At 41.5% G+C, this 25,290-nt stretch overlaps 2 protein-coding genes across 3 annotated transcripts in view; one reads left to right on the top strand and one right to left on the bottom strand.

The window, feature by feature from the left end:
• The window catches only part of UXT (ubiquitously expressed prefoldin like chaperone), a 37,561-nt gene extending 13,454 nt beyond the window's left edge, over window positions 1-24,107 (bottom strand). The window contains exons 1-3 of one of the 2 annotated variants that reach the window (XM_085629514.1): window positions 23,876-24,107; window positions 3,664-3,845; window positions 2,405-2,486 (exon numbers count right to left, since the gene is read on the bottom strand). In XM_085629514.1, the coding sequence (XP_085485640.1) occupies window positions 2,405-2,486; window positions 3,664-3,746 (165 nt within the window). In that variant the 5' untranslated portion in view covers window positions 3,747-3,845; window positions 23,876-24,107. Of the gene's footprint in view, window positions 1-2,404; window positions 2,487-3,663; window positions 3,846-9,012; window positions 9,097-23,875 lie in introns of those variants that run through there. The other variant, XM_085629516.1, reaches the window with a different exon arrangement.
• LOC146796799 (ER membrane protein complex subunit 3-like) overlaps window positions 23,956-25,290 on the top strand; it is a 65,622-nt gene continuing 64,287 nt past the window's right edge. The window contains exon 1 of the mRNA XM_085629513.1: window positions 23,956-24,512. Coding sequence (XP_085485639.1) covers window positions 24,358-24,512 — 155 coding nt within the window. The 5' untranslated portion in view covers window positions 23,956-24,357. The remainder of the gene's footprint in view (window positions 24,513-25,290) is intronic.

The raw sequence follows: 25,290 nt of genomic DNA, 5'->3' as shown, positions 1-25,290 counted from the left end.
AGTGGTTCTTAACCTGCGGTCTGGAGAATCCTGGGTGTTCACGACACCTACACTCAGGGGGTCCACGATTGCTTAGAAAATTAAGTAAAACAGATTAATAAAGTGTATGTAAATAAAGAAGCAATATAAAAATTAAGCCGATATGCTCAGACGGATTTGCGGGAACAGTGCAAGTGCATAAGAATATAGAATGGTTGATGGGTGGCCTTGACTGAATTTGGAAACTTCCAACTTTAACATACTATTTAGAATTTTGATTTGTTTATGTCTGTGAATTAATTAACATATTTCATTATTTGTGTATTTGTTTGATGAATACTTTTTTCTGTGTATTGTTTTGCTGTTCAAATCCTCGAAATTGCGTAGGCTGGGGTCCCTAGATTTCAATAATGACTCTGAGGAAGTCCATGGATTCCAATAATGAATCAGTGAGGTTCCCTGGATTCCAGTAAAGATTATGTGGGGGCTCACAGAAGTCAAAAGGTTAAGAACCACTGCTGTATACCAGTCTCACATCTCTTAGCTTGGTATGCTTAGACAGCATGGTCCTTGAATGGTTTGCCTCATACCCCTCAAGCCCCTCATTCTGTTCCCTTCCTAGTCCCTGCCTCTTCCAGCTGGAATTTCACATGGTTCTATCCTGGGCCTTTAACTGTTCTTCCTCTACACCACCTCTTTTGGGGAGATCTTCTTTTCTTGTGGCTTTTCCTACCACTACTATACCAAAAAAAAAAAACGAACTTCAACTTTCACCCCTCAACTTAATATCTTCAAGCTACTAGCCGTTGGGTCACCCTATGCTCCTCCATGCAGCCAGGAACATGGACAAGATCTACTTACATCTACCGGCCACTCCTGTTTCATACTAACCCAAATAACATTACCCATCACACGCTGCTACAAAATAATCTTAAAAATGGCTAGTGTCTAGATTCCAGTTGTGCAACATCAGCAAAATCTACGTACCCCTCCTAAACCCAAGTGCCTCATCAAGACGCAAAACTGAACATGCTAAAGTACTTCAAATGTATGCTGGCGTTTCTCTGGTTATTCTCTTGACAAAGCCATTAACTCTGCCACACAAGCGCTCTTCAATCTCCAAGAACAACAGCCCATATAAAAGTACAAGTTGGTTGGATATTTGCAAATCTAAAGAATGAATATGGACTTCTTGCACTGTTCTGCAAAAGCATTTGCGAAATAGCCATGCCAACACCATCTTCCCTTACGCTCCGGCCAGAACATTTTGCTCTGCCACTACCTGAACACTCCCAAAGCTCCCTATGCTGTTTTACACTTTAGATTCTTTTACCTGCTATAATTAAATCTTTGTAACAGTTTAACCCACTTAACTAAGTGTCACAACCTTCTTGGTTGCTCTCAAAACTAATGTCCAGCCTCAACTACCTTCTGTCACCAAAAATTGTTTTTGCACCCACTATAAAAACGTTAATATTTCTTTACCATTCAGATGTTGTACTGTATGCCTCAAGTCTCACACCACCCTCAATACCACATCAACAGTGTTCATATGTATGTATGGTTGATTACTTTGAAAGTGTTTCCATTTGAAATGCTCTTCAGTTCTAAACAAATAATACATGGTAAATGTTCATATTTTGCACAGGATGACGTAGATGTCTAAGATATGCAGAATTAGCCTTCTACCTCTAAAACTGCGTTAGTGCAATGGCAGGAAAACCTGGAGCATTTCTCTTCAAATTAGCTGGATCAGGGTCCTGTAACAGGGATACAGATTTGCCTTTACATAAGAATTTAGAGGGGTGACCAGGGATATGCACCTTTTTGCCTTTAGGGCTCTGAGGATTGGCAAAAGTATCTTGGATCACTGGGACTGGGTGGTTTTAGACCACGAATGTCCAACACGGGGCTAATGGACAAATCCATTAAAGACTTTCAGGATATCCACCCAAGATAAACGTGCATGCAATTAATTAGTGTGTGATGTATGTATATACTCATTAGTTATCTTGATAATCTGGGAAGGATAGCTCACTCCTCAAGTTATGTTAAACTCTGATTTCGAGCAATGGCAAAGTGCTATGGAACCTCTCCTCTTTAAGCTTGGATGGGCATAAATATACGGAATCTACCATGTTTAGGCTTTCAGTATATTGGCACAATTCTTAAGCCTGTGACCTCGACACCTCAATGTAAATTTCAAACATATTTCATGCAGAAGACACAGCCAGACAAGGGAGCAGGGTTGAGTTCACCTCAATTCACATGCATCAATGGAGGGCCCTGGAATTATATTTCTACTTGGGCTTCATGGGAGAGAAACTAAAGATACCACACCCACTGCAAACAAACCATCTGGACGCTCAGGTTCACCCAAAAGCAACCTTGGCTGGTCTTATCAAATGCCTCAAAGTAAATATACCTGTAGCCTCTCAACTACATTTTTCAGCTGTAGGTACTGTGCAATCTTCTCGTAAATCACATCTCTTTGTTCCAGTACCTTCCTGAGGAGTAAGGGAAAAAAAAAACACATTACTAAACACCACAAGGCAGCAATATCATGAGCATTTTTTGAGAGGGGAGTGCTCCACCCACTACTGTTTGCCAATACTTAAATCAATGAAGACATTAATATATTAACCCAGTAGAGAGCAGTGTGGAGTATACACTGCCTACCTGCGCCAGGGTATGCAAGATATTATGAATTCTGTCCCTGAAGCTATAATGAACAGTGTGGACACACACAATTGTGCGATGATATGTTGGGAGGCTTACACCCTACACCAGGAGGCAAAAGAAAATGGCTGCTGTGACTGATGGCACAGGCAGAGTAACAAGGCCAGGGTTATCACAGAGAGGTTATTTGGTTTGTTCTAGCCACAGAATTCTTAGCTCTTTGTTCCTGTCAAAACCTCAGTCCTGAAGTTTAGACAATGGACATCTTGGTGAATTGCTAGCACTTCTGAGTACAGATAGTCAGACGAAGATCTTCTGAAGTACAATGGCTTCTTAGAAGATCAGGACATCGTTTTCTTTCCTCGGTTCTCTCCATGTTAAAGCAAATGTAGTAGATTCCATTCTTTGGAGCAACTTGTAATGGTGCCGGCATTTATAATGCTACTTCATCAAGCCTCTTATGAGCTTTCCCTGGCTAATAAGGGTAGCTGTCTGGGTGCAGATCCATCAAACATGACAGTAATAGTAGGCCTATTTGGTCATCTTCAGTTCAGGAGCTATGCACAAAGCCAGAAGCGGAGTTAACAACTGAATAGCAGATGCTTTTGCATCGCATACGTCCAAAGACTGACTACTGTATCTCTTTCATCTTACTGTTTGTGCTGTGTAGCCTCCCAAGCCACTTGTCTTGATTATTATGTGTATCTGAATATTTACTTTTTAGATCTACGTTATAAATAAGATTGATAAGCTTAAATGAACGTCCAATAGCCATACAGAACTCATTTCAAGACACATCACCAAATCTTCAATTCAGCACAAACTGCCATATGGTTGGACTAAAAATGAAATAGCCAAACAGAGCGCTCAATGAAGGAAGTACATAGACTGGCAGGGGAAAGGAGGTAGACCATTTCTTGAAGAAAAAAAAACATTTCACAGCAGGAGATTTAACCAGCAGTGCTGTAATACCAAGAACAATGTCCTGGAAAATAGGGCACTTACTGCAGGTCCCGTTGAAGGACTTCATTGATAAATTTCTCATATTCTAAAATCTTCTGCTGCACATGCACTTTCGCAGATGTCATGGCAATCTGTGAAGTATGTTTCCAAAAACTGCATTCAGAACACCTCAGTGTCTCTGTATCCTGTCAGTCCTGGGGCCACATTCTCCTCCATGCCATAACCTGAAAAGAGAAGAAAGCAAACAGGATGATAGGCAATAAGAGTGAAATAAAAACATGGCAGTAGAGAAAAAAATTAGATAGATGACTTGGATGAGAAATAAAGAAGGTGGAAGAAAGAACAAAAGAAGTGAGAAGAGTGTGCCGAAGGAAAAAAATAACAAGGGAGATGTTGTAATGACAAATGGGAAATTTGGGGAGAGAAAGATATATTAAACCAGCGTTCTCTGTGGTGTGCACCACAAGTGATTATGAGAGGAAGGAAACCAATCAGTAGCACTTAGTACACCGCAGCACTTGCAGAGTAAAGAGCGTACAGGTGTAAACAAATCCACATTTAAGAAACTAGGAAATTAAATGCAAAAATGCATCATTTTTTGCAGTTTTTTTTTTAAACAAACAGACATAATTTGTCAGGGATTACCATAGCAACAAAAAAATAGTGGTTAGCCAGGAAGTTCTCCCTACATGTAGCCTCCAATATTAAAGGATTATCAGCATGGCAACGTGTAGTATGGTGCATGTTATGCAAGGGAAAAAGGAAAGAAAACAAAAGTAGTTTGTTGAATGCTGTAGTGTACCATTTGAAAGTCATTGATTAATGTTCTTTTTTAAAGAATTGTAAAGAAGTTTTACAATGGCTGTCTATTTGATTTTGTCACATAGGAGTTGATAGGGCTAAATTGCCAATAATCAACTATATAATGTTGATTAAAATATCACATGTCTCCATATACCCAGTGTCACGCAATGCAAGCAGCCGACTGGTACATTGATATTTCTATTATATTTTACCATGCTGAGAAGACTCAGAATCGGGGTAAATAGTACACGCGATATCCACTCCTTATAATTATTAAGGCATTACACTCAAACCCTTGGCAGTGGGGAATTAAAAGTACAGAAAGAGATGCAAAACTACTTGGCACATAAGGCGAAACCTGGCATCATGGCAAGGACCGGCCTATCTTTCCGTGTGTAGATAGCCAATGAAAGACTGGAGCGCTGGTAGTGAGCCATCATTGATATAAAGGTAACAGAGCCGATCCTGTCAAAGTTGTAATGCATGGATTTTAACATTGACATGCTAGCCCAAACTGACCTTTATATTTAAAGTAATTGTGATGCATAAATAATATGGTAGGAGACGGCAGGACACCTGTAATTTTAGAATTAAAAAGGAGTAATAAGGGAAGTCTGAACTCTCTCAGAGACAGTCATTTGACAGCAATGTCAATGACGGGAAGGTGACTTTCAAAGTACACCTTGTACCGTCACAACTGAAATAAAGGCTAAATGACAGTCGAATGTGATTAAGCTTGAATTTTCCACACAAAAAAAATGCATTCCATTATTATTTTGTACAGCCAACTAATGGGCATTTATTGACTAAAAATAAAATGAAGGTCACTTACAAATATGATCTATGGAAGGCTGAAGGAGTCTAAATAATGGATTGAGGGGACTAAAATCCTCAGTGATCCTGAAATATTACCTCCTAAGTCAGCCATTCTCTATACCTGTATCTGCTAAGGGAACTTGTCTTTGTACGCCGCTAACTTCAAGGCCATTTGGAAAAGCAGCCGAGGCCTGCTTCTCATGCTTATGTTCTAGCTGAAAACAATGCAAGTCATTTCAGCACACTGTTGCGTTTTTGCCTAAAAGTATAAATCCATATTAATAACAAAGTTGCCTGGAAGAAAAGCATGCTTGCCTCCTCATGTAAAAGTAGAAAGAGCAAGTGTATCCAAGATTTAAGAAAAAGTACAGGGCTCGCCTGGGAGAGCAAAGACCGGACAACATGGGGTTGGCCAACTAATTCTTCTGCTTTTAGGGTAGCAACCTACCAAGCACTGTGTCTCTCACCCTTGCATGTGAAGGTCTGGATGGGCTCTGACAATTACCGGACTAGGGCTCGCAGGAATGCTGCTGGTCTGCCTTGGGATGCATGAGAGGGGGCACAAAAGCCTGTAACAGATGTAGGTGAAATGTGGACCTTTTAAAGATTCTGTAATTTCTGCTCAAGTAACCAAGCTCAATTCATTTGCTACATCTTTACTAGTTCAGGGAAAGGAAGAGGCTGTAATAATGGGTATGTATGTACTTGTTCTATTTAAATCGAACCCTGAGGGGTAGAACTCGTGGAATGGGTAGAATGTTAAGTAGGTGTTCTGATATATTTGGTGGTAATCCTTGTATGAAGATCTATGCAATAAGCATATTGGAAACTAAATTTGGTGTGCGTGATTGCTACAGTAATTTGGCGATGAGCAGGAGCTGAATCCAGCCCAAAACAATCTTGCTGGAGTTCTTTGGACTGTGTCTCACACGTGCGGTATCGCAAACTTAAAATTTAGCACGTAGTGGAAGTGAAAAAGGACAAATCGTATCTATTCTGAAAACCATGCAACGCGTGCTAGATTTCATTTCTCTTGCCGTGGGAAAATTGCATTGCGTTTATGCGCCGCTACGCACCACATTTTAAATCTATTTATTCCGATATGCATCGCAGTGACAGGACAACGCACCTACCTCTTCAAAGCTTAAATACAAGGATGTGTGTGGTTCTTTAAGAAATTTACTGTTTTTAAGGTAAATGTTTCATTTTTACAGCGTGAGATCTGGAAGTAAAGAATGTCTACTAATGAGGCTATATCCGCCACTGGCAATGTGAACTTCCATCCTGTGCAACTCAGTTCTCCAAAGAAGTTTCTGGCAGCTCCTGGCGAACTGGCAGCTCAGTGGGTTGAGCGAAAGGAGTACTTTCTCAACTAAATAGCTAATATGGATGGCAGTAGAGGGTTATCATCCCCAGAAAGAAACTGTCTTGGTCTTGAAGGGTTCCGTATTTATAATCAGCTACAGAAAACAGACATGCATTGTGCAAACTGTACATAGCTAAGGATGGACCCTCAGAATTGGGTTGGAAAGACCAGGAAAAAAAGAGTATTCTTTTACATCCCAACAGTGTTGGTAGCACGTGAGGGATAAACCACTGAAAATAGGTGTTAGAATAATTTTCTTCAGTGTTTAAAGGTAAAATTGGGTTGCTGAAGGGGTTTACTCTACAGATAAATGTAAACAGTAAAGCCACACCAAAAAAACAAAGCATGTAACATCCCATTAATTGTCAGAGATAAAGCTAAAAAGTTACACGAATCCTATATTACTGAACCAATTGAAGCATCAGAATGGGTCTCCCCATTGGCCTTAGCCAGGAAGTTGAATGGTAAGGTACCTTTATGTGTTGACTTGAGGGGACCGAATAATAATATTCTAGTTGATCAATTCCCACTACAAAGAATAGACTAAATGGAAATGCTGTCCATAACTATTCAAGCTAAGTGGTATTCAGCGTTGGATCTGTCTGTTGCATACCATCAACATAGGGCTGGATCTTAGTAAAAGACATCTTACAACGTTTTGTACACCTTTCAGCTGCTACCAATTTAGATATATGCCTTTTGGGCTAGAGTCTGAAACAGGAGTGTTTCAGAGACTCATAACACAATTATTTGGGCACTTACCTGAAGTTATATTCTTTCAGGATGAGATTTTAATTATGGGTAAGAGTAAGAGACATCATGATGAAGTATTAACAAACGTGTTACACATTCAAAAATGGAAAAGGTTGTAAGCAGAAATGGCCAAATGCAAATTTGCAGAGAAAAAAAGTCACGTGTTTAGGTCATGAAATAAGTGATGTTGGAATCAAACCTAAAGAGAAACTGGTGGAAGCCATAAATAAAGCTCCATCTCCCAAATCTAAGGATGAGCTCAGGTCCTTTGTGGGCTTAGCAGAGTTTTATTCACAATTTGTACAAAATTTCTCACAGAAAATGTAACACGTAATGATATGAGATTATTGTTGAAGAGTAAAGCAACATTTGGTTGGTGTGAAGCACATCAGAAATCATTTTTGGCAATCAGCAATGTTCCAATGCAGTTACATTTTTATTCCACTGCCGACACCTCAGTAATAACGGATGCCAGTGGAAAGGGTTTAGGCAGTGTATTACCCAAACAACTTAACAGGTAAAAGAGTTATTATAGCATTTGCACCTAGATCCTGCTCACCCACAGAGGAAAAGTACTCTGTGGTAGAAAAGGAGACAGTGCGTGTGTGGGCATAGGAACACTTTCCAAAGTTCTGGTGGGGAAGAAAATTGGTTCCGAGGTTGGATTATAAACTCTTAACCAAATTGTTAACTACCGGGGGTTTAGCCAGAGCATCTGCAATAATCGACGTTCAATACGTACTAGCTGTCAAAAATGTCACTGCTGAGTTTCTGAGTAGAATGTCACTACCTCTCAGCGAAATTGACCAGGATCCCTGGAATATTTTGTGTGTGGCAGGTATATTTACTGATGAGAGTGTCAACAGTTTACAAAAGAACAAATGGATGGAAGCATACGATAAGGATAAGGTCTTAAAAACCAGATAGTAGAATTATGAAATGGTGGGGAAAAGTTATTAAACATGAGATACTAGGAGAAATTAAAGCATTTTGGGATGTACATGACAAATTGTGTGTGGATGAGGTATTTATTTTGAGGTGACAATCATTCCACCTAATGCAGTTGGAGAGAAAATAACTTCAATTTGTCATGAAGGGCGTTCGGGTATTACACGCACCAAACGCAATGTGAAAATGTTATATTGGTGGACAAAGGTGGATCTGGAAATTGAAAGTTTTGTATGGATTAGGAGAGTGCTGTTATATCCCAGAATACCTTGAATCCACCAATGTACTCTTTGGGATGTCTCAAATTACCATGGGATGATGTAGCGCTGGATTTCATGGGGCCAATTACATAGTGTGATGGTTTCTGTAGATATATCATAGTCCTAATAGATGTGTTTTCCAGATGGGTTGAATTGGATGTAGTGAATAAAGTGGACACAAGCACATTAATTGGATTTCTTGAGGGAGCTTTTTAGGAGAGGGATTTCCTACAGTGATTCTGACAGACAATGAGGTACAATTTAAGTAAGAAGAAATTAAGAACTTTGTAAACATGGCTGCCATAGAGCAGATCTTCACTGTGTTATTTCATCCCTGGGGTAATGCTGTGGTGAGAGAGCAAATAGAGTGATTAAATGCACAGTACAATTGGCCAGTTAAGGAAGGAAACATTGGGAGGATGAATTGAAGAGGATGTTACGGACATGCAGAGTGACGCCACATGATTCAGTGGGTGAGAGTCCTTTTGGCTTGATGAGAGGGCGCATTCCGCATCCCAAAGTGAATCCTGGTTGGATGGAAATGCATAGTAAGTTGAACTGGGATGAAACAGAGATAAGGAAACGCATTATGGCATCGCAGGAAATACATAAAGCACATTTTGATTCTAAACATGGTGTACGAGAAATGCATGTTAAAGGGGGTCAATGGGTTTGGGTCAAGTCAGTCAGGAAAGTGTCTAAAGGAGAAAGTAAATTTAGCGGTCCTAAGAAAGTGGGGATGACTGACGGAGGCCCGCCGCACTCGACCCCGCTTTGACTCTGTCCAACCACGCACGCAATCTCGGAATCATCCTGGAGAGCCAACTAACCATGAAGAACCAAGTCAATGCCATCTCCTCCTCTTGCTCCCAAACCCTCTGCAAGATTTTCCGATGGATCCCCATCTCCACCAGGTAAACAGTCTCCCAAGCCATCATTTCCAGCCACCTCAACTACGGCAACACACTGTACGCAGGAACCACCAAGCAACTACCCAACAGCATCCAGAACAACAAAGCAAGACTCATCCTCAACTTCCCCAGGAGAACCAGCCCCTCCCTCACCTCAGAGCCCCCACAGGCCCCCCCATACAGGAAAGATGTCTAAAAATGAAGAGTTGCCACGTTACTGCATTAGATATACTGTAAGGGCTGCAACAGAGTCAATAGCACAGCAGGTTCAGCTTTATGGTCAGCCAAGTGGCACTGTTTAATTTTATTTTTGTAACATTTGTCCAAAAACATAAATGTCAAGATAAAATGTTTTTTCATGCATGCGTGAACTGAATGCTCCTGCACTGTGTGAACTCGCCAGTAACGGTCCGGGCCTCTGCTCCGTATATAACGTGACAAACTAAGAAAAGCAGACGGCTGCCACATTCATGCAAGGATGGGGCGATAATCAGACCAGCATTGCAGCGTGTCCAGAGCCCACATGGACCTAGGAAAATTAGGCGCTCCGATCCGATTCAAAAGAAAACCAGAAAGAAAACTGCACCACGTAAACCAACTGCTGCTATAGAGGATTTCCACTAATGTCCAGATAAAGGTGCTGTTGCCCCAGTCCCACTGGACACACCAGCCTTGACACAACGGTCATCAAGTTGGAGACTGGGGGAGAGGTCTCTTTTGAGGAAGTGGAAGTGAAAGAAATCAGAAGAACAGAATTTGCATGCACATTTTTTTCGCTGAATACCGAGGAAAAAAATGCTTAATTGAGGGGTGCATATTCGAGTTGAAAACAAATCTTTTTTGTTCTCATGTGCGTCAACAAACACATCAAGTGCTACACGAGATTGTTCAAGTGGCAAGCTGGGTTGTGTGTGTGTGGGGGGGGTGTAGGGGGTTGTAGTTTGCTCTACACAAGACAGTTTGGCTGCCGCTTCTGATGCACATTACCCACCTCCTTTATGTCCATTCCAGAGGGGCATCCCGGTCCCTTCACGTATAGAGGACTGGACAAGACCAGCGAGAGGGTCCGCAGAGGGATCTCGCAAGCAATGAACTGCCGGCACTGCACATGAGATATTCATCCATGGCTAGGCTCCTAGTGGCGCTCTTCAGAAGTTTGAGGGGGTGGGGGAGGAGAGCAGTGCAACAGGAGGGGTGAGAGGCAGAAGTGACTTTGAGGCTAAATATAGAAATGACCTGTAAAGGCAACATGGGAGTGGTAGCTCACACATTAGGGGTCGGACACATTTGTGATTTTTGTATCACGTGTAAAACAAACAAAACTATCTTAGTTGACTAATATTTAAAAGTAAGCGCTGTTTGTTTCTGGGGCTGGAGGTCTGAAAAAACATTATACATTTAACATAGCCAAGTGACTTCCGTTCATGGGTGCCTACAAAAAACCAGACTGGTGCCAGCAGGGTTGGGGCAGAGTCAATGACTGCATTTGTTTATGTAAGTGAAATGGAGCGCTCACGCAAAAGCGATCGCGCTCGGTTATAATTAGTAACCTGATCCACGACTAGCTGCCAGTCTGTACGCGCCGCTGCTCGCTACCGAGACCCAAAGGCCATGGGAGTGAACCTTTAGAAGAAAGGCGGGACATGCACCCGCCTTTGGCCAATTACGTGCTCTCATTTTTGAAAGCCACATCGCAAAGGCCAATAAAATGTGAGGAAAATGTAAAGGCACAAGTTTACTGAGAAGTCTGTAGTGATTCCAAGAGGCCCTCCTAGAGCAGAACATGCGCGCTGCGCTAGTCTCGACCTAAAAAATGAAGATCAGAACACGCACTACCAGACCCAATGCTGTCCCAGTGTATTTACATTTTATATGACATGAAATTATTTTATTTTTTTCCCTCAGGTTCCAAAATTCATTAGTCATAGAGCTGACATCGGCCACGTAATTTACACAAGTTCAATCCATTACCTCACTTGAACAATGACACCCAGTGATGCACTTGTGCATTACAAGGTCATGACGATGCACAAATATACTATATGGATGTGGACCACTGTTGCTTTTTAGGAGGTTACACGTAGCGATGCTTATTAGTGCAATGCAACGTAACCCTGAAAACCACAAAAAAATTAAATATAGGACAAACTTCTGGAAAACAAAATGAGAAACTTGCGTTTGCTATTCTGCAGGTACAAGTGTGTCAAACACTCAAAAAAGTTATCATTAGCTAAAAAACCTTTGGTTAACGTACATAATCAATGCAAGCCTCATTCAAACTCTTAACCTGTGCAAAAGCTTTTCACTAAGAGCAGGAAAGTTAAAGTCCAGTCTACATTAGTGCAGCAACGTGGAGATGATGGGCCTGTGCCATGTTCCTAAGAATGAATGGATGAAAACTCAGTCAATGAGCGGACTGACGCCTACAGGGTTTTAGAGGTTGCTGAGCACATACCTAATAGTGCCCGAGGAACTCGGAACAGGGAAATGCTTGGGCTCAAAGCAAAGAAACAAGAAACAGAACAAGCAGGGATAGCAAATAACTTTGAGACTTTACAGAAGGAGGGGTCAGGGCTGAAAGCGAGGCTTGGAGCAATATGCATTTCCAGCCTCCTAAAAAAAAAACCTTTGGTTAAAATACTGTGTATGATTGAAGGAAAACGTACACAGGCGTGTACCTTACTATCAGGCGCTTGTTCGGGTCTGTTAACTATTAATGGGCGATGTTTTCTTTACTTTCACCATATATATGCATACAGTACGTGTACGACTATGGCACGAACACAGGACAATAGGGTACATCACTAACAAAACTCACACACGGAGAATGCCTCGAATGGCAAGTTAGATTTGCAATGTTATTCATGTATGACCTTTCCCCCAGACTCCTACAACCAGCAGGTTAGGTGGGGTAGTCGCCAATGTTGTTGCCTGCGGTGCAACATGAGAGCTCCTTAGATAATGATTTTGGAGATGCCTGACTGCAAAGGGACCTACGTGAATCGCAATGTACGGCTCGTAGTGAAGTGACGGAAGAAGGTGATCAAGAGTATTTCGGACGGCAGCATCTGCCTCAGAACAGCGCCCAGGCATACGGCAGAACGTTGATAACTGTATCTACACACCCAAAGTCCAATAAATGAATTACATGCATGTGGCGGTTTGAGTGCACACGCTGAAACACTACGAAAAATGCAACTGTCAAGCAAACTAATGAGATGTAAAGAATAAAAACAACACAACACTGTAAAAGTTGCCAACGTGAAATAATTGTGTCGAACAGCAGCGGTGCAGGGCTAAATGCGAGCCCTGGAGCGCGCACGTTCCGAGCTTTGTGTGATAAAATGAAAATGGAACAAGCGGCTCAGTAAAAGAAAGATTGACTGCAGCCTTGATTTTATGGCGCAAAATAAGTATGTGGCTGAGGGAACGGCAGAGAGACACATGCAGCCTGGACAGCCATCCACTGTTCTAAAAACTGAAGGGACTGCTGTGGGACAGACCGAGTGAGAAAGACCATGGTCAAAAAGTGATGGGCGCGGGGGGGTGTGGCTTGCGCGCCGCAGGAAATGGCGGACTTGCTGTGAGCTCCGCTGCGTCGCGGGACTCCAACGCTATTTTGGACCCGTTTATGCCTCCTTCGTCGACGGCGAGCGTTGACTCTTTGCCGGTGAAGATGCGGTGAGCCTGAATACCGCTTTTCTGCTGCCATTCATGACGGATTTCATACTCGCTGCACTGGCGGTTTTCTCGCCTCACAAAATCGTGAGTGGCCGCCATTTTGGACCGCTGAGCTCGCGCTTGTTGTTGCGCTGCCGAAATGCCACGGAAATTCATTTCTTCAGCGGTGTAAGTTCTTCTGCTTACTTTTAGCTACCTTTACCTCTCCTCATGCTCCTGAGAGTTGTATCACATGGCAAAACATGAGCTTTATTTTTACTTCATGTTGACAGTGGATGTTACCGCCTCCACTCTCCACTGACTGAACGAGTGGCTGTTCCTTTTTGTGATCGTGACTTATGCATCAATAGTCCTGATTACATTACATTGTAATGCTCTACACTATTGCTTAGGGCCTCGCCCTCCTCCTTTTGCAGCCTCTCAGCCTTTTACTACCAGGAATCAGCCTCAACACCTTTTTGACAGGCGGTAATTCCATGTCCATTGCCACGTATGTTGCTGCCATTCTACGTGAAAGCACCCACGTTTTTCTTTTTTTTCCACATTGTGTGATATTCATATAATTTTTTTATTTTTTTATTTCTGGTGCCCTTTTTTTTTTTTTTTTTTGTCTACTGTTGGAAGACCTGCTTCTACGCTTCAGATATTTTTTAACTTTCTTGGTACCTGGTGACTACTTACTTCTGCTGAGCACAATGTCTACCGACCCACATTTTACCAAATCTTCCACGTCTGGTACAAAACCTAAGCGGCCTAAAAACGACCCGCCTTCTCCTATCCATTCTTCTCAAAATCCTGTTTTGGACTCTATTCTTGATGAAGTTCGTGGTCTTCAACCCTTCATGTCAACTACTAATGAAAAGTTGAAACAGATTGAGGAAAGATGGATCATCATAGAAAGCAAGGTTTTTGATCTGGAGCAGCGTGTTAGTGATTTGCAGGATGCTTCTACGAAAATTCCGCTCCTGGAGCAGGAAATCCATAAGCTTAAACTTCATACTGAGGACCTTGAAAATCGTAATCGAAGAAATAACCTCCGCCTTCATGGCCTTCCGGAAAATATAGAAGGGTCTGATATGGTGTCCTTCCTTCAGAAGTTTCTTCCAGAGCTCCTCGATCTACCAACATTGACTGGTCCTCTTAACATTCAAAGAGCACACCGTTTAGGTCGTCTAAATCCTGCCGCTAATAAACCACGTGGAATTATTATGCTCTTTCTTGAATTTTCTGAATTGATGCGTGTCTTGAAGGCTGTCAGACTCAAAAGGCGTCTTATCTGGTCAGATCATACTCTCTTCATATCGCAAGACATTTCCACTGCAACCAATGCTCGTCGCAAAGAATTTCTTGCTTTGTGTCCACAGATGAGACGTCTCAACATACAGTATGGAATACTTCATCCATGTCTTTGTAAAATTACGCATGAGGGTCGATCCCGGTCCTTTGACGATCCGGAAAAACGTAAACTCTTTCTTCAAAGTCTCCCGTCTCATGGAATGGATACTAACTCTTGACTTCTTTTTTTTTTTCCTTTTTTTTTTGGGATTGTCACTTTGTATTCTGTTAATTGGTTTACTTAAAATCTTGCCGTTGGTTTATACTATTAATTATTAATGAGGTTCTTTTTCTCTGTATTCATCTGTATTTATCAGTGTGGTCCGCGTCCTCTGGCGTCATTACGCTCCTCTTTTTCTTCGACTTCTCCTCGCTCTTTACAGATCCGGATGTTATCCCTTGATCTGTTTACATGTCTTTACTTTCCTTTTTTGCTTCTCTCTTCTTTTCCTCTTGTTTCTCTATTCTTCTTCTTCTTTTCTTGTTCTTCCTCATTGTTAATTCTGTTTCTTTGTACATGTTTTCTTGTAGATATTAGATCTTTTTCCTTGAATATTGAACAATATCTTTCCTTCTTGTTTCTTGTCAATTCTGCAGTTCCATGTTCCTGTTCCCTCATGTTCTCCTTCATCCTGAGTTATGGTTAATGTGACTTCGTGGAATGTTCGTGGTCTTGGTCACCCCGTCAAGCGTCAAAAGGTATTGTCTCACCTGGCTAAACTTAATACCCAGATTGCTTTTTTACAGGAGACACATTGTAATGACAAAGAATCCCTTAAACTTAAACGTCACTGGGTTAATCAAATTGTTTTTTCTCCTGCTACTGATCGTCATGGTGGTGTCGCTATATTGTTCCACAAATCTATTATTGCACAGATTGTTTCGACAGATTGTGACCCGAATGGTCGTTGGGTATTGGCCCGAATGGTCGTTGGGTATTGGCTGAGACTATCATCAATAAACGACAAATCACTTTTTTTCAATATGTATGGTCCTGTTAAGCCAGATTCGGAATTTTGGCACTCTATATAGTTGACATTATTATCACTCTCCAATTCTAATGTCGTGCTTGGTGGTGATTTTAATAATTGGTTAGTTCCATTTACTGATAGGCAATCCAAATGTAAGTTTAAACCTGACAAATCTCACAAATCATTTCAATCGGCCATCTCCTCCCGTCCATTATTTGATACATGGAAAACGTGTAATCCAGATTCCTCTGAATTTACCTTCTTTTCTCCTGTACATCATACCAGATCCCGTATTGTCTATATCCTAATCTCTAAATCACTGCTACCTTGTCTCCAGTCCTCTGACATTGGGTCTATTTTTATATCTGACCATGCTCCAGTCTCCACCTCCATTGACCTATCCCTCACAACGTGTAAACAAGGCAGATGGCGTTTCAATAATTTCCTTTTATCAGACCGTACCTTTATTCAAGAAGCATCCTCTTTCATTAAGGAATTGTTTACCTTTAATAAGTCTATTGACACCTCCTTACACAACAATTGGGATGCTTTTAAAGCATCTTTTAGAGCCTTCACTATTGCCTACTCCTCAAAAAAGAAAAAGGTATTACATACTGAGTATAAAGAAACCCTGGCCCTTTTAAAAACGTTAGAACATAATTACTACACTTCTAAATCTCCCTCTTCCTTACAAGAATTAATCAAAGCTAAGTCTACCCTAAATAAAATAGTCACTAGGGATGCTTGCAACATCCTCCTTAAGATTAAATCGAAATACCATGGTGGCCAAAACAAAGCTGGGAAAATGCTAGCAAATTATCTAAAAATTAAATCAGAACGTAAAGTGATTGGCCCCATTCACTCAGAATCAAGCAATACTCTCCTTTCATCTGACTCTGACATCATTTCCACATTTCAATCTTACTATAATCTATTATATACAGAAACTACCAAACCCTCAGAAGACGACTTTACTTCTTTTTTCCGAGATATCCCCAAGCACACAACTTCCCAGGATATTTTTAACTCTCTTGAAGATGACATTTCCCTACAAGAATTAACTAATGCTCTTAAATCCTTGAAAAAAGTGAAGGCTCCTGGCCCTGATGGATTTTCAATTGAACTATTTTCTGCTTTCGCCTCAATTTTTGCTCCCAAATTATTAGAACTTTTTAATTCTTTTATATCTAGTTCCCAAGCCCGTGATTCTTTTTTGGAAGCCCTTATTATTGTAATCCCAAACCAGATAAAGATCCCTCCTATTGCAAACATTTTCGTCCTATTTCATTAATTAATTAGGATTGTAAAACTTTTGCAAAAATATTGGCTTCTCGTTTAGAGAAAATTATCCCTATTCTCATTAACCCAGTACCAAGTCGGCTTTGTTAAAGGTCGTTTGGCTTCTGACAATGCCAGAATGTTTTCCAATATTCTTGCTCTCAGTAAAAAATATCCTTCCCCACTAGCTGCTTTATCCTTGGATGCAGAAAAAGCCTTTGACCGTGTTAACTGGGAGTTCTTGATACATACATTACAATGGTTTGGCTTTGGTCCGAAGTTTATATCATATGTTAAATTGTTATATACTAATCCAAAAGCATGTATTTTTGTTAATGGTCTTTTTTCTCCCTATTTCTCCCTTCAAAGAGGCACACGTCAGGGTTGCCCCCTTTCACCATTGCTTTTCCTGTTATGCTTAGAACCATTTTTGGAACGTATTAGAAGCAATCCTCCCATTACTGGTTTTAGCTTCAAGTCCCATCAAATTAAATTATCTGCGTATGCTGATGATGTTCTTATTTATAAGTCCAACCCTATATCTTCCTTACCCCCTTTTTTGCAGGAAATTTCATCATTTGCGAAATTTCAGGTTATAAATTAAACTTTTCTAAAACTGAGATTTTACCTTTAAACCCTTCTTGTTTTAGGTACATGTTTGAATCATCCAACTTCACGTGGTGTCCCCAAAAAATTAAATACCTTGGTATATGGTTCTCTTCCAATATTCGTGACACACTATCTCATAATTTTTCTGCCTTAAAACTTAAGATTACTACTTTGTTAAACCTCTGGTCTCCATTGTTTCTTTCGTGGTGGGGCAGACTGGATACAATTAAAATGATGATAGTCCCTCAGATTTTGTTTATACTGTCTATGTTACCATTTAAAATTCCTGCATATTATTTCTCTCAGATTAATTCATTGTGCACTAAATTTCTATGGAATAACAAACGTGCTCGTATTGCCTTGTCTAAATTGATTTGTCCTAAAAATGAGGGGGGTGTCAGATTCCCTGATTTTAATTTATATCACAATGCTTTTCTGATTCGTCAATTTTATGCTTTGTCTAAAGATTATCAGAATCTATCTCAGCCCCCATGGGTTAAGGTTGAATGCTCACTGTTAAATGATTTTTCAATACCAGATGTTGTTCACATGACTAATTGTACTTTTATTTCCAAATACCCTATTTTGAAGCACTCTCATGCTTTGTTACATACACTTTTCTTTAAGAATTTGGATAATTATCAATCTTTTCTAGCGTCATCGCTTTGGTTCAATAAATACATTAAGTTCCGTCACAAATCATTCTACTACAAACAATGGAAAGAAAAGGGTCTTTTTTATGTACACCAAATGTTTGTAATGTGCTTCTTTCTTTCCATCAATTGCAAGAATCTTTTCAATTACCAGATTCCTGTATTCAACAGTATGATATTTTAGCTTCAATACTACTGGTCTGTATACAGCAATTTTTCTCTCTACCAACTTCTACTTCCCTACTTCCTGATCCTTCACTCTATCAAGTCTCTACTGATACTATTCCAAGTGCCTCTTTTATCTATAAATCTTTATCTACCCCTGTGGGCTCGCGGAATAAATCTAAGGTGGAACTTGAATGGGAACAGGACTTCTCTTTCACTTTGTCGACACCACAATGGGATAAGTTTTGGCAAAAATTATTCAAGACCTCCAAAGCTGCTAATCTCACACAGTCCCTCTACTTTATTTATAATAGAGTCATCATTACTCCCCTTATGTTACATAAGTTCAATCGATCTGTCACATCATCCTGCTGGTCCTGTCTTAATGCTGAAGGCTCTTTATTACATTTATTGTTCCACTGTCCTAAAGTGTATGCTTTTTGGGATGCTATATGGTCAAAATGCTCACTGATTTTTTCTCACAAAGTACAATTTAATATGCTTAATGTCTTTTTAGGCTCCATGTCGCCTGACTTTGATATTGATTCTCTCCCCTCTCTTCTATTTGATTTATTTCTTGCTGTGGCGTTTAAAGTTATATTAATATGCTGGAAAGATAACTCTAAAATATCTTTTGTACACTGGTGGAATTATATATGTGATGAACATAGAATTGCCTCTATTCCCCAATCTTCCATCCACATACAGATTAAATCTGACTTACTATGGCTACCCTTTACGACGACTTTTCTATCAACATCAATATAATTTCTCTTTTTTCTTTCTATTTTATTGTCCTTCTCTTCCTATCTTTCTCTTCTTCTTCTCTTTTCTTTTTTCTTCCTCTTTTCTCTTTTCTTTTCCCGCTAATAAAAATATACTCTCTCTTAACCATTATATTTATTCTAGTTTATACACAGGCCTTTTTTGTATACTATTATAGTATAATAATTTTTTGACTCATTACTGAAAGTGTTTTCCATATTCTGCAACCGTTTCTGTATAATTCACTTAGTGTGCTATTACTATTTCTATATGCTTGTATGCTTATATGTTGACTGCTATTGTCTTACTTTATGGTTGTAATCCTGTGTTTTTCATTATTTCTAATAAAAATTATTTAACTAAAAAAAAAAAAAGTGATGGGCGCAACAGTGAAAAAAGAGTTCTGCCAAAAGAACAGAAGAGCAATGCAAGTGTAATAAAACAGTGCTCGGCCAGGGCTCCTGCGAGGAAAAATGGAAATGACGTATCGCTATCTGAACCAGTTGGGTGGCAGCAAATAAGAGCCACACTGGACTGAACCAGTCAGGGCAGATGGCGAGGGCAGAAGGCGAGGGTAAAGTCCTTTAATTGACCACAGCAGGCGCGACCTAAAAAGAGCATGGGATTTGGGAAAGTCTGCCATTCACACAGGGAACCAAAATACTACCCACATTAGGAGCACAACAATTATATCACTGCCAATCATGCACTCCACAAGCGTACTATCCAGTACCTTCTCCTCATTCCTCTGGCCTTCCTTTGAACCCCCTCCCTGTACAGCCCAGTCTCCCCTCTTCTCCTCTTCCCTTCCTTTGCCCCCCCACCTTCCCCTCCCTGTATAGCCGCCTCTCCTCTCATTTTCCCACATCTCCGGCCTTCCTTTGACCCGCCCTCCCTCTCTACTCCTCAACTGCCTCCTCCTACTTTAGATCTCTACTCTTCCCCTCTGCTCAACACCAGTAAAAATATCACTGTAACACCTTCCACTGCTCTCTACCACCATCTTTCCTTACCTTCGACCCCTGCACCCCAATACCCCCCCATTACCCCCACCTTGCCCTGTCCTCCCTCGCCTACTACACTTCCTCCCTTAACCAGCAAGCCTCCCAACTCTTTGTGCTCAGCCCTCCTCTCCCTGGAAAATAAACTTAATTCTCTCATCTCTTCCATTTCCCAGCTTGTAGCGTCCATCTCACTTCTAAGTGCTAAGATATCCCACTTCTCCAACAACCTCCCGAGGAGTTCCTTGCTCCCGCGCCCCAATAAAGCCAACCACAGTCTGTTCTCCACAGACATCGCCAACTTACTGGCTAGCTACAAGACGTACAACGTCAATCCCCCTCCACTTTAACCTCCTAATAATCCTACTCAATTCTCTATTCAGACCAAATCTTCTGTCAGATCTAGCCAGCCTCCCTCTTCTTCCCCGGCACCCTCATACAAGAATCTTATCCCTATCTCTCTTAATAGGCCAAACACCTCCATCACCAAAACAGTTGCGTCAGAGCTGCATTGTTTGCTCTACAACTGCAGATCTGCAATCAAGCACAAACTGGAAATTTCCGACACTATCATCCACGACAATCTTGACATGCTCTTCCTCACTGAGACCTGGTTTAATGACTCCTCTCATACTTTGTTTGATCTTCTGATTCCTACCGACTACTCTATCCTCAAACGACAGAACTGACAACATTGGGGGAGGTGTCGCTATCATCTTCAGAAACTCCCTTCAAGTTAAAACCGTACATTTGAATGCCTATCCCTAGAACTTCAAGTACATCACGGCTCACCTTTCAGGTTCCATGTCATCTACAATCCACCTGTTAACGGCTCTCCCTTTTTGGAGGAACTCACCGACTTAATCAGTGACCAATTGTCTCAAAGTGACAGACAGATCTTCGTGGGTGACTTCAATCTACACTGGGGTTCTTTCGAAGACTCAGCTGCCAACAAGCTTGCCACCTTTCTCTTAGCCAATGATCTTTTCAAGCACTGCTCGGAAATTACACACCAAGGACTCAATTCTGGACCTTGTTATATCTAAAGCAGACCTGCTCACTATTGCTCCCCCTGTCCATGTAGACTGGTCAGACCACTTCCTCATTTCCTTCCGTTTTCACCTATCGCACGTTATAACTCTCGGCCAACCCAAAAGGGCACCTAACTGGTTCCGCAACACTAAAAACATTGATCTTGACACACCGTGTGACTCTGCTTTGCAATCACTTACTAGACTTGACCCTAATGTGGATGTCAATGATCTCACCTCCAATTGCCTCTCAGTCCTAACAGTCTAAATCGATAAAGTCGCTCCACTCCAAAACAAAAGGAAAAGACCCACCCCTCAGCACCTTGGTTCAATAAAGCTCTCTATGGTGAAAGGAAAAACCTAGAATCTTGGAGAAACAGTGGAGACAATATCCATCCACCACCAATCTCTCTCATTTACGTTCAGCAAGATCCAAATACCACAAGCACATCTTCCATGAAAAAGCATCACATTTCAGATCCCTCCTCGACTCAGCCAAAAACAGACCCCAAAAACTTTTTGACAGCATCAAAAACCCAAACTGCTCTCCCCAAAACATCAAGCCTGAGGATTCTTCAAGGAAAGAAGCAGAATTCGCTATATTCTTTGATGAAAAGGTAAAATCACTAGTGAATCAGGTCACCCACCCCCATTGAGGAGCGAAAATCCTTAGTCACTTGACAGAACTTTGCCGCCATCTCGGAGGATGATCTCCTCAAATGCATCCTTGAAACCAAACCCTCCAACCATTCCTTTGACCCCCATCCCTAGTGGTATCCCCATTGATTTCTACACCAATACTCTCTCTTACTGGACCAGGCTAGTTAACCTCTACCCCAGTCAAGGATCACTCCCTGCTGCCCTCAAAACAGGACAGGTTACCCTTCTTCTAAAAAAAAAAAAAAACCTCTGCAGATGCAAACGACCTCAACAACTTCCGCCCCATCACCAACCTTCCTTTTCTTTCTAAAATCACAGAAAAATGTGTTGCGAAACAACTTTCCCTACATATTATGGACAATAATCTCCTTGAAGTGTTCCAGTCTGGCTTCATTCAAAATTGCAGCACTAAACAGCCCTGCTGCAAGTGACTGATGATGCACTGTATATACTCGATTGTGGGGAATCATGCCTTCTGATTCTTCTTGACCTCTCTGCAGCCTTTGATACTGTTAATCACAACACCCTTCTTAACACTCTTCAACAAAGAATGGGCGTGAAAGACACAGTGCTTAAATGGTTTGCCTCATTCCTCTCGGACAGATCCCAAATTATCAAGATACCGAACAGTCTTTTGTCTCCATTGGCGGTAGGTCAAGGCGTCCCTCAAGGTTCTATCATTGCACCCACTTTGTTTAATCTCTATCTGGACCAATTAGGGAACCTCCTAAGTAAATTTGGGATCCACTACTATCTCTATGTGGATGACACTCAAAACTACTTCAAGGTGTCTTCCGCAAACGATCTCTCACTACTCAACTCTACTCTCAACTCTATTCACAACTGGATGTTAGTTCACCAACTCATTCTCAATGCCACCAAAACTGAATTCCTCCTCCTATCTACCTCTTTCCCCTCCTCTGGATGGATCAGATGAATTTACTCAACAATAAACCCATCATTGTCGACAGCGCTAAATCCCTAGGTGTCATACTTGACAAAAGACTCAACCTAATCTCCCACATCAACTCCATTGCTAAGAACGCACGTTACCAGCTGCGCCTTCTGTGGGGGATCTGTCAGTTCTTCCCGGAGAAAGACCTAAAAACATTGGTCCAATCGCTAGTTCTCTCTAGACTGGATTACTGCAATTTTCTTCTGACTGGCCTACCCAAATCTCACCTCTCCCCCCTTAAATTCATCCTCCATTCAGCAGCTCGCTTTATTTCAGAGTCCAAATTAAGTGACCATATCACTCCTATCCCGTCTTCTCGTCGATGGCTTCCCATCGAGGCAAGATCTATTTACAACACTGCCTGCATCACCCATAAAACCTTGCACACTTCCTCCACTCGTTACCTGGTGAATAAACTGAAAATGTCAAGAGACTCGAGACCTTCTCGGAATGCGGAAACGTTTCTGCTGGAGACCCCCTCCTTCAAGAGGGAAAGATCGATGGCTCAATCGTTCTCAGGTAATGCGGTGAGAATCTGGAACTCGCTTCCGCCATTTCTCCGTGCCACCACCTCCATCCAGATTTTCAAAGCTGACCTCAAATCGCTTCTCTTCCAAAGACACTTTCAGAACTCAAACCCCCATTCTCAGACCTCTCTAGGAAGTTAGTTCATCATTGTAAATTTGTAACATTTTCTTGTTCATTCCCCACCCTTGATTGCTGTATTTGATATTGTGTTATTGCCTATATCGTTTTACCCTACCTCTTCTAGTCTCCTGTTTATTTTTGCAACGTTCTATTTTGTACCATTTCTCTCATGTAACGTAACTGGTTCTATTGTACAGCGCTCTGACACCTTCGGGTAAAGTCCGCGGTATATAAAAATGCATTTAATAAATAAATACCATGCTACCCACCCGATACTGCGCTTTAGCGATCCACGCAGGGGTATGAAACTATAAAATGCTTCTTTATAATATTGGTATTTAAATAGCATAGGCATCACTGCTACTAACAGATCTGCTATCATGGGACGATTAAAATGCTAGTGGGGTTAGTATACTACGACTAAGGTCATTACAACTGAGCAGGCAGCAGAAATTGTCATTAAAATGTGTGGCACACGTGTACACTTCATAACATTAACACGAGACACGGTTCCCTCTGAACCACTTTTCCCCTCGCGTCATGCTTACTCCCGTCAACCTAAAGCTACCTGAAAGCATACTTATCTGAGCGCCATAAAAAAAACAGTCTGTAGTCAATACAAGGAGACAAGGAACTATATTTACCAAACGGGTGCGGAACCACTGCTCCCAACTCCCAAACCCCGGACGTGTTACTGATACTTCCGCCTTTAGACGAAGAGCTTCCGGTTCTAATTTTTGACTTCCGGTGTACAGGACAGGTGTGTTTGTGCTGTCCATGTGAGCAATGAGCTTCCTTTTGAGGACTTTCGGAGGCTGAAAAACACTCCAGAGTTTACCGCCTCCTGCCAGGGGCGCGGTAACGCCATACATCCGAGCACTTCCGGTGGGCAGCAAGTCTGACGTCAAAGCGTAAGAGGAGCGACTTTCTCGTGGGTGTTACGTCACAAGCTAGTACAAAGGGAGGTCAAAGGTGATGACGTCACCGTTTTAACTGCTCGAGTTTTGGACTTTGTGCGAGTCATCTTGGGCACAGGGTTGACGGCGAGGTCAGAGGGCAGTCGTAAACTTTATAGCTTCCAGCACTACTTTGACGTCATACCGTAGCGGTTTCGTGAAAGGGCATCATGGCGGCCGTGGAGCTGCTCCTGGACTCCTCTATTCGACTCTGGGTGGTGCTGCCTATAGTCGTTATCACCTTTTTTGTGGGACTTATACGACACTACGTGACCCAGCTGCTGCACAGCGACAAGAAAGTGGAGCTGGAGGCTGTCTCGGACAGGTAAGGTCATGTTTTAATCTTATTCGTTCTCCTGGTCCGAAATCTATGTGCTCTCCGGTGGCCCTTCCACTTTCTCAGGTCAATCCAACTATTTACCGATGGTTCCATCTCCTCGCTGTTAGCCACACATGCATTCACGAAAACACATACTATGCCTGCGTATTGGTTACGCCATGAGGCTTAGTCACTTCTATCGGACTTTGCCCTGCATCCCTTGGATTCTGGGTCGTGTATTCTATATGAGGTACTACACTTTCTAGCCAGTGCTTCTGAAAACGCATGGCAGCTGGCAGCTTTCAACCCTGTACAGTGCAATGCGATATGTATTATATATTTTTTTTAAAGTAATCTCGAATACGTGCCGATGCGTGGTATTTATTTATTGCTGTTTAGCATTGCAATAGCCACTTTGCTTCGTTTTGCCGATGTTAAATTGCATCAACAAAAAGAATTGGCAAAGCAAAAAGGCTTTACAATTTGCTTTGCCAATGCTTGCTTTAAATTAGTTTTTCCCAGAAGACTGATATTTAGCTGCAGAACAGTGTCCGCACATGATAAATGTATCCAAATACACGATAGATTGCTCCCAGGCTGTTCTATCTAGGTAGTGCGTCAAGAATGTTCATTTGTATTAAAGATTCGGAGCCGAGGCTTAGCCTTCTCGCTTAGCCTTCTCTTCCTTTACTGCAAAACACAGCAGCCAATGAACAGTTAACAAACAAAACTACATTTCCCATAACGCCCTTTTCGCCGTCACATGCACCAATCATAATACGTT

The sequence above is a fragment of the Triturus cristatus genome, chromosome 10 (genome assembly GCF_964204655.1).
Source record: "Triturus cristatus chromosome 10, aTriCri1.1, whole genome shotgun sequence".
NCBI lineage: Eukaryota > Metazoa > Chordata > Amphibia > Caudata > Salamandridae > Triturus > Triturus cristatus.
Note: the sequence above shows the minus strand (reverse complement) of the source record. Positions and strands in the feature narration are given on the sequence as shown.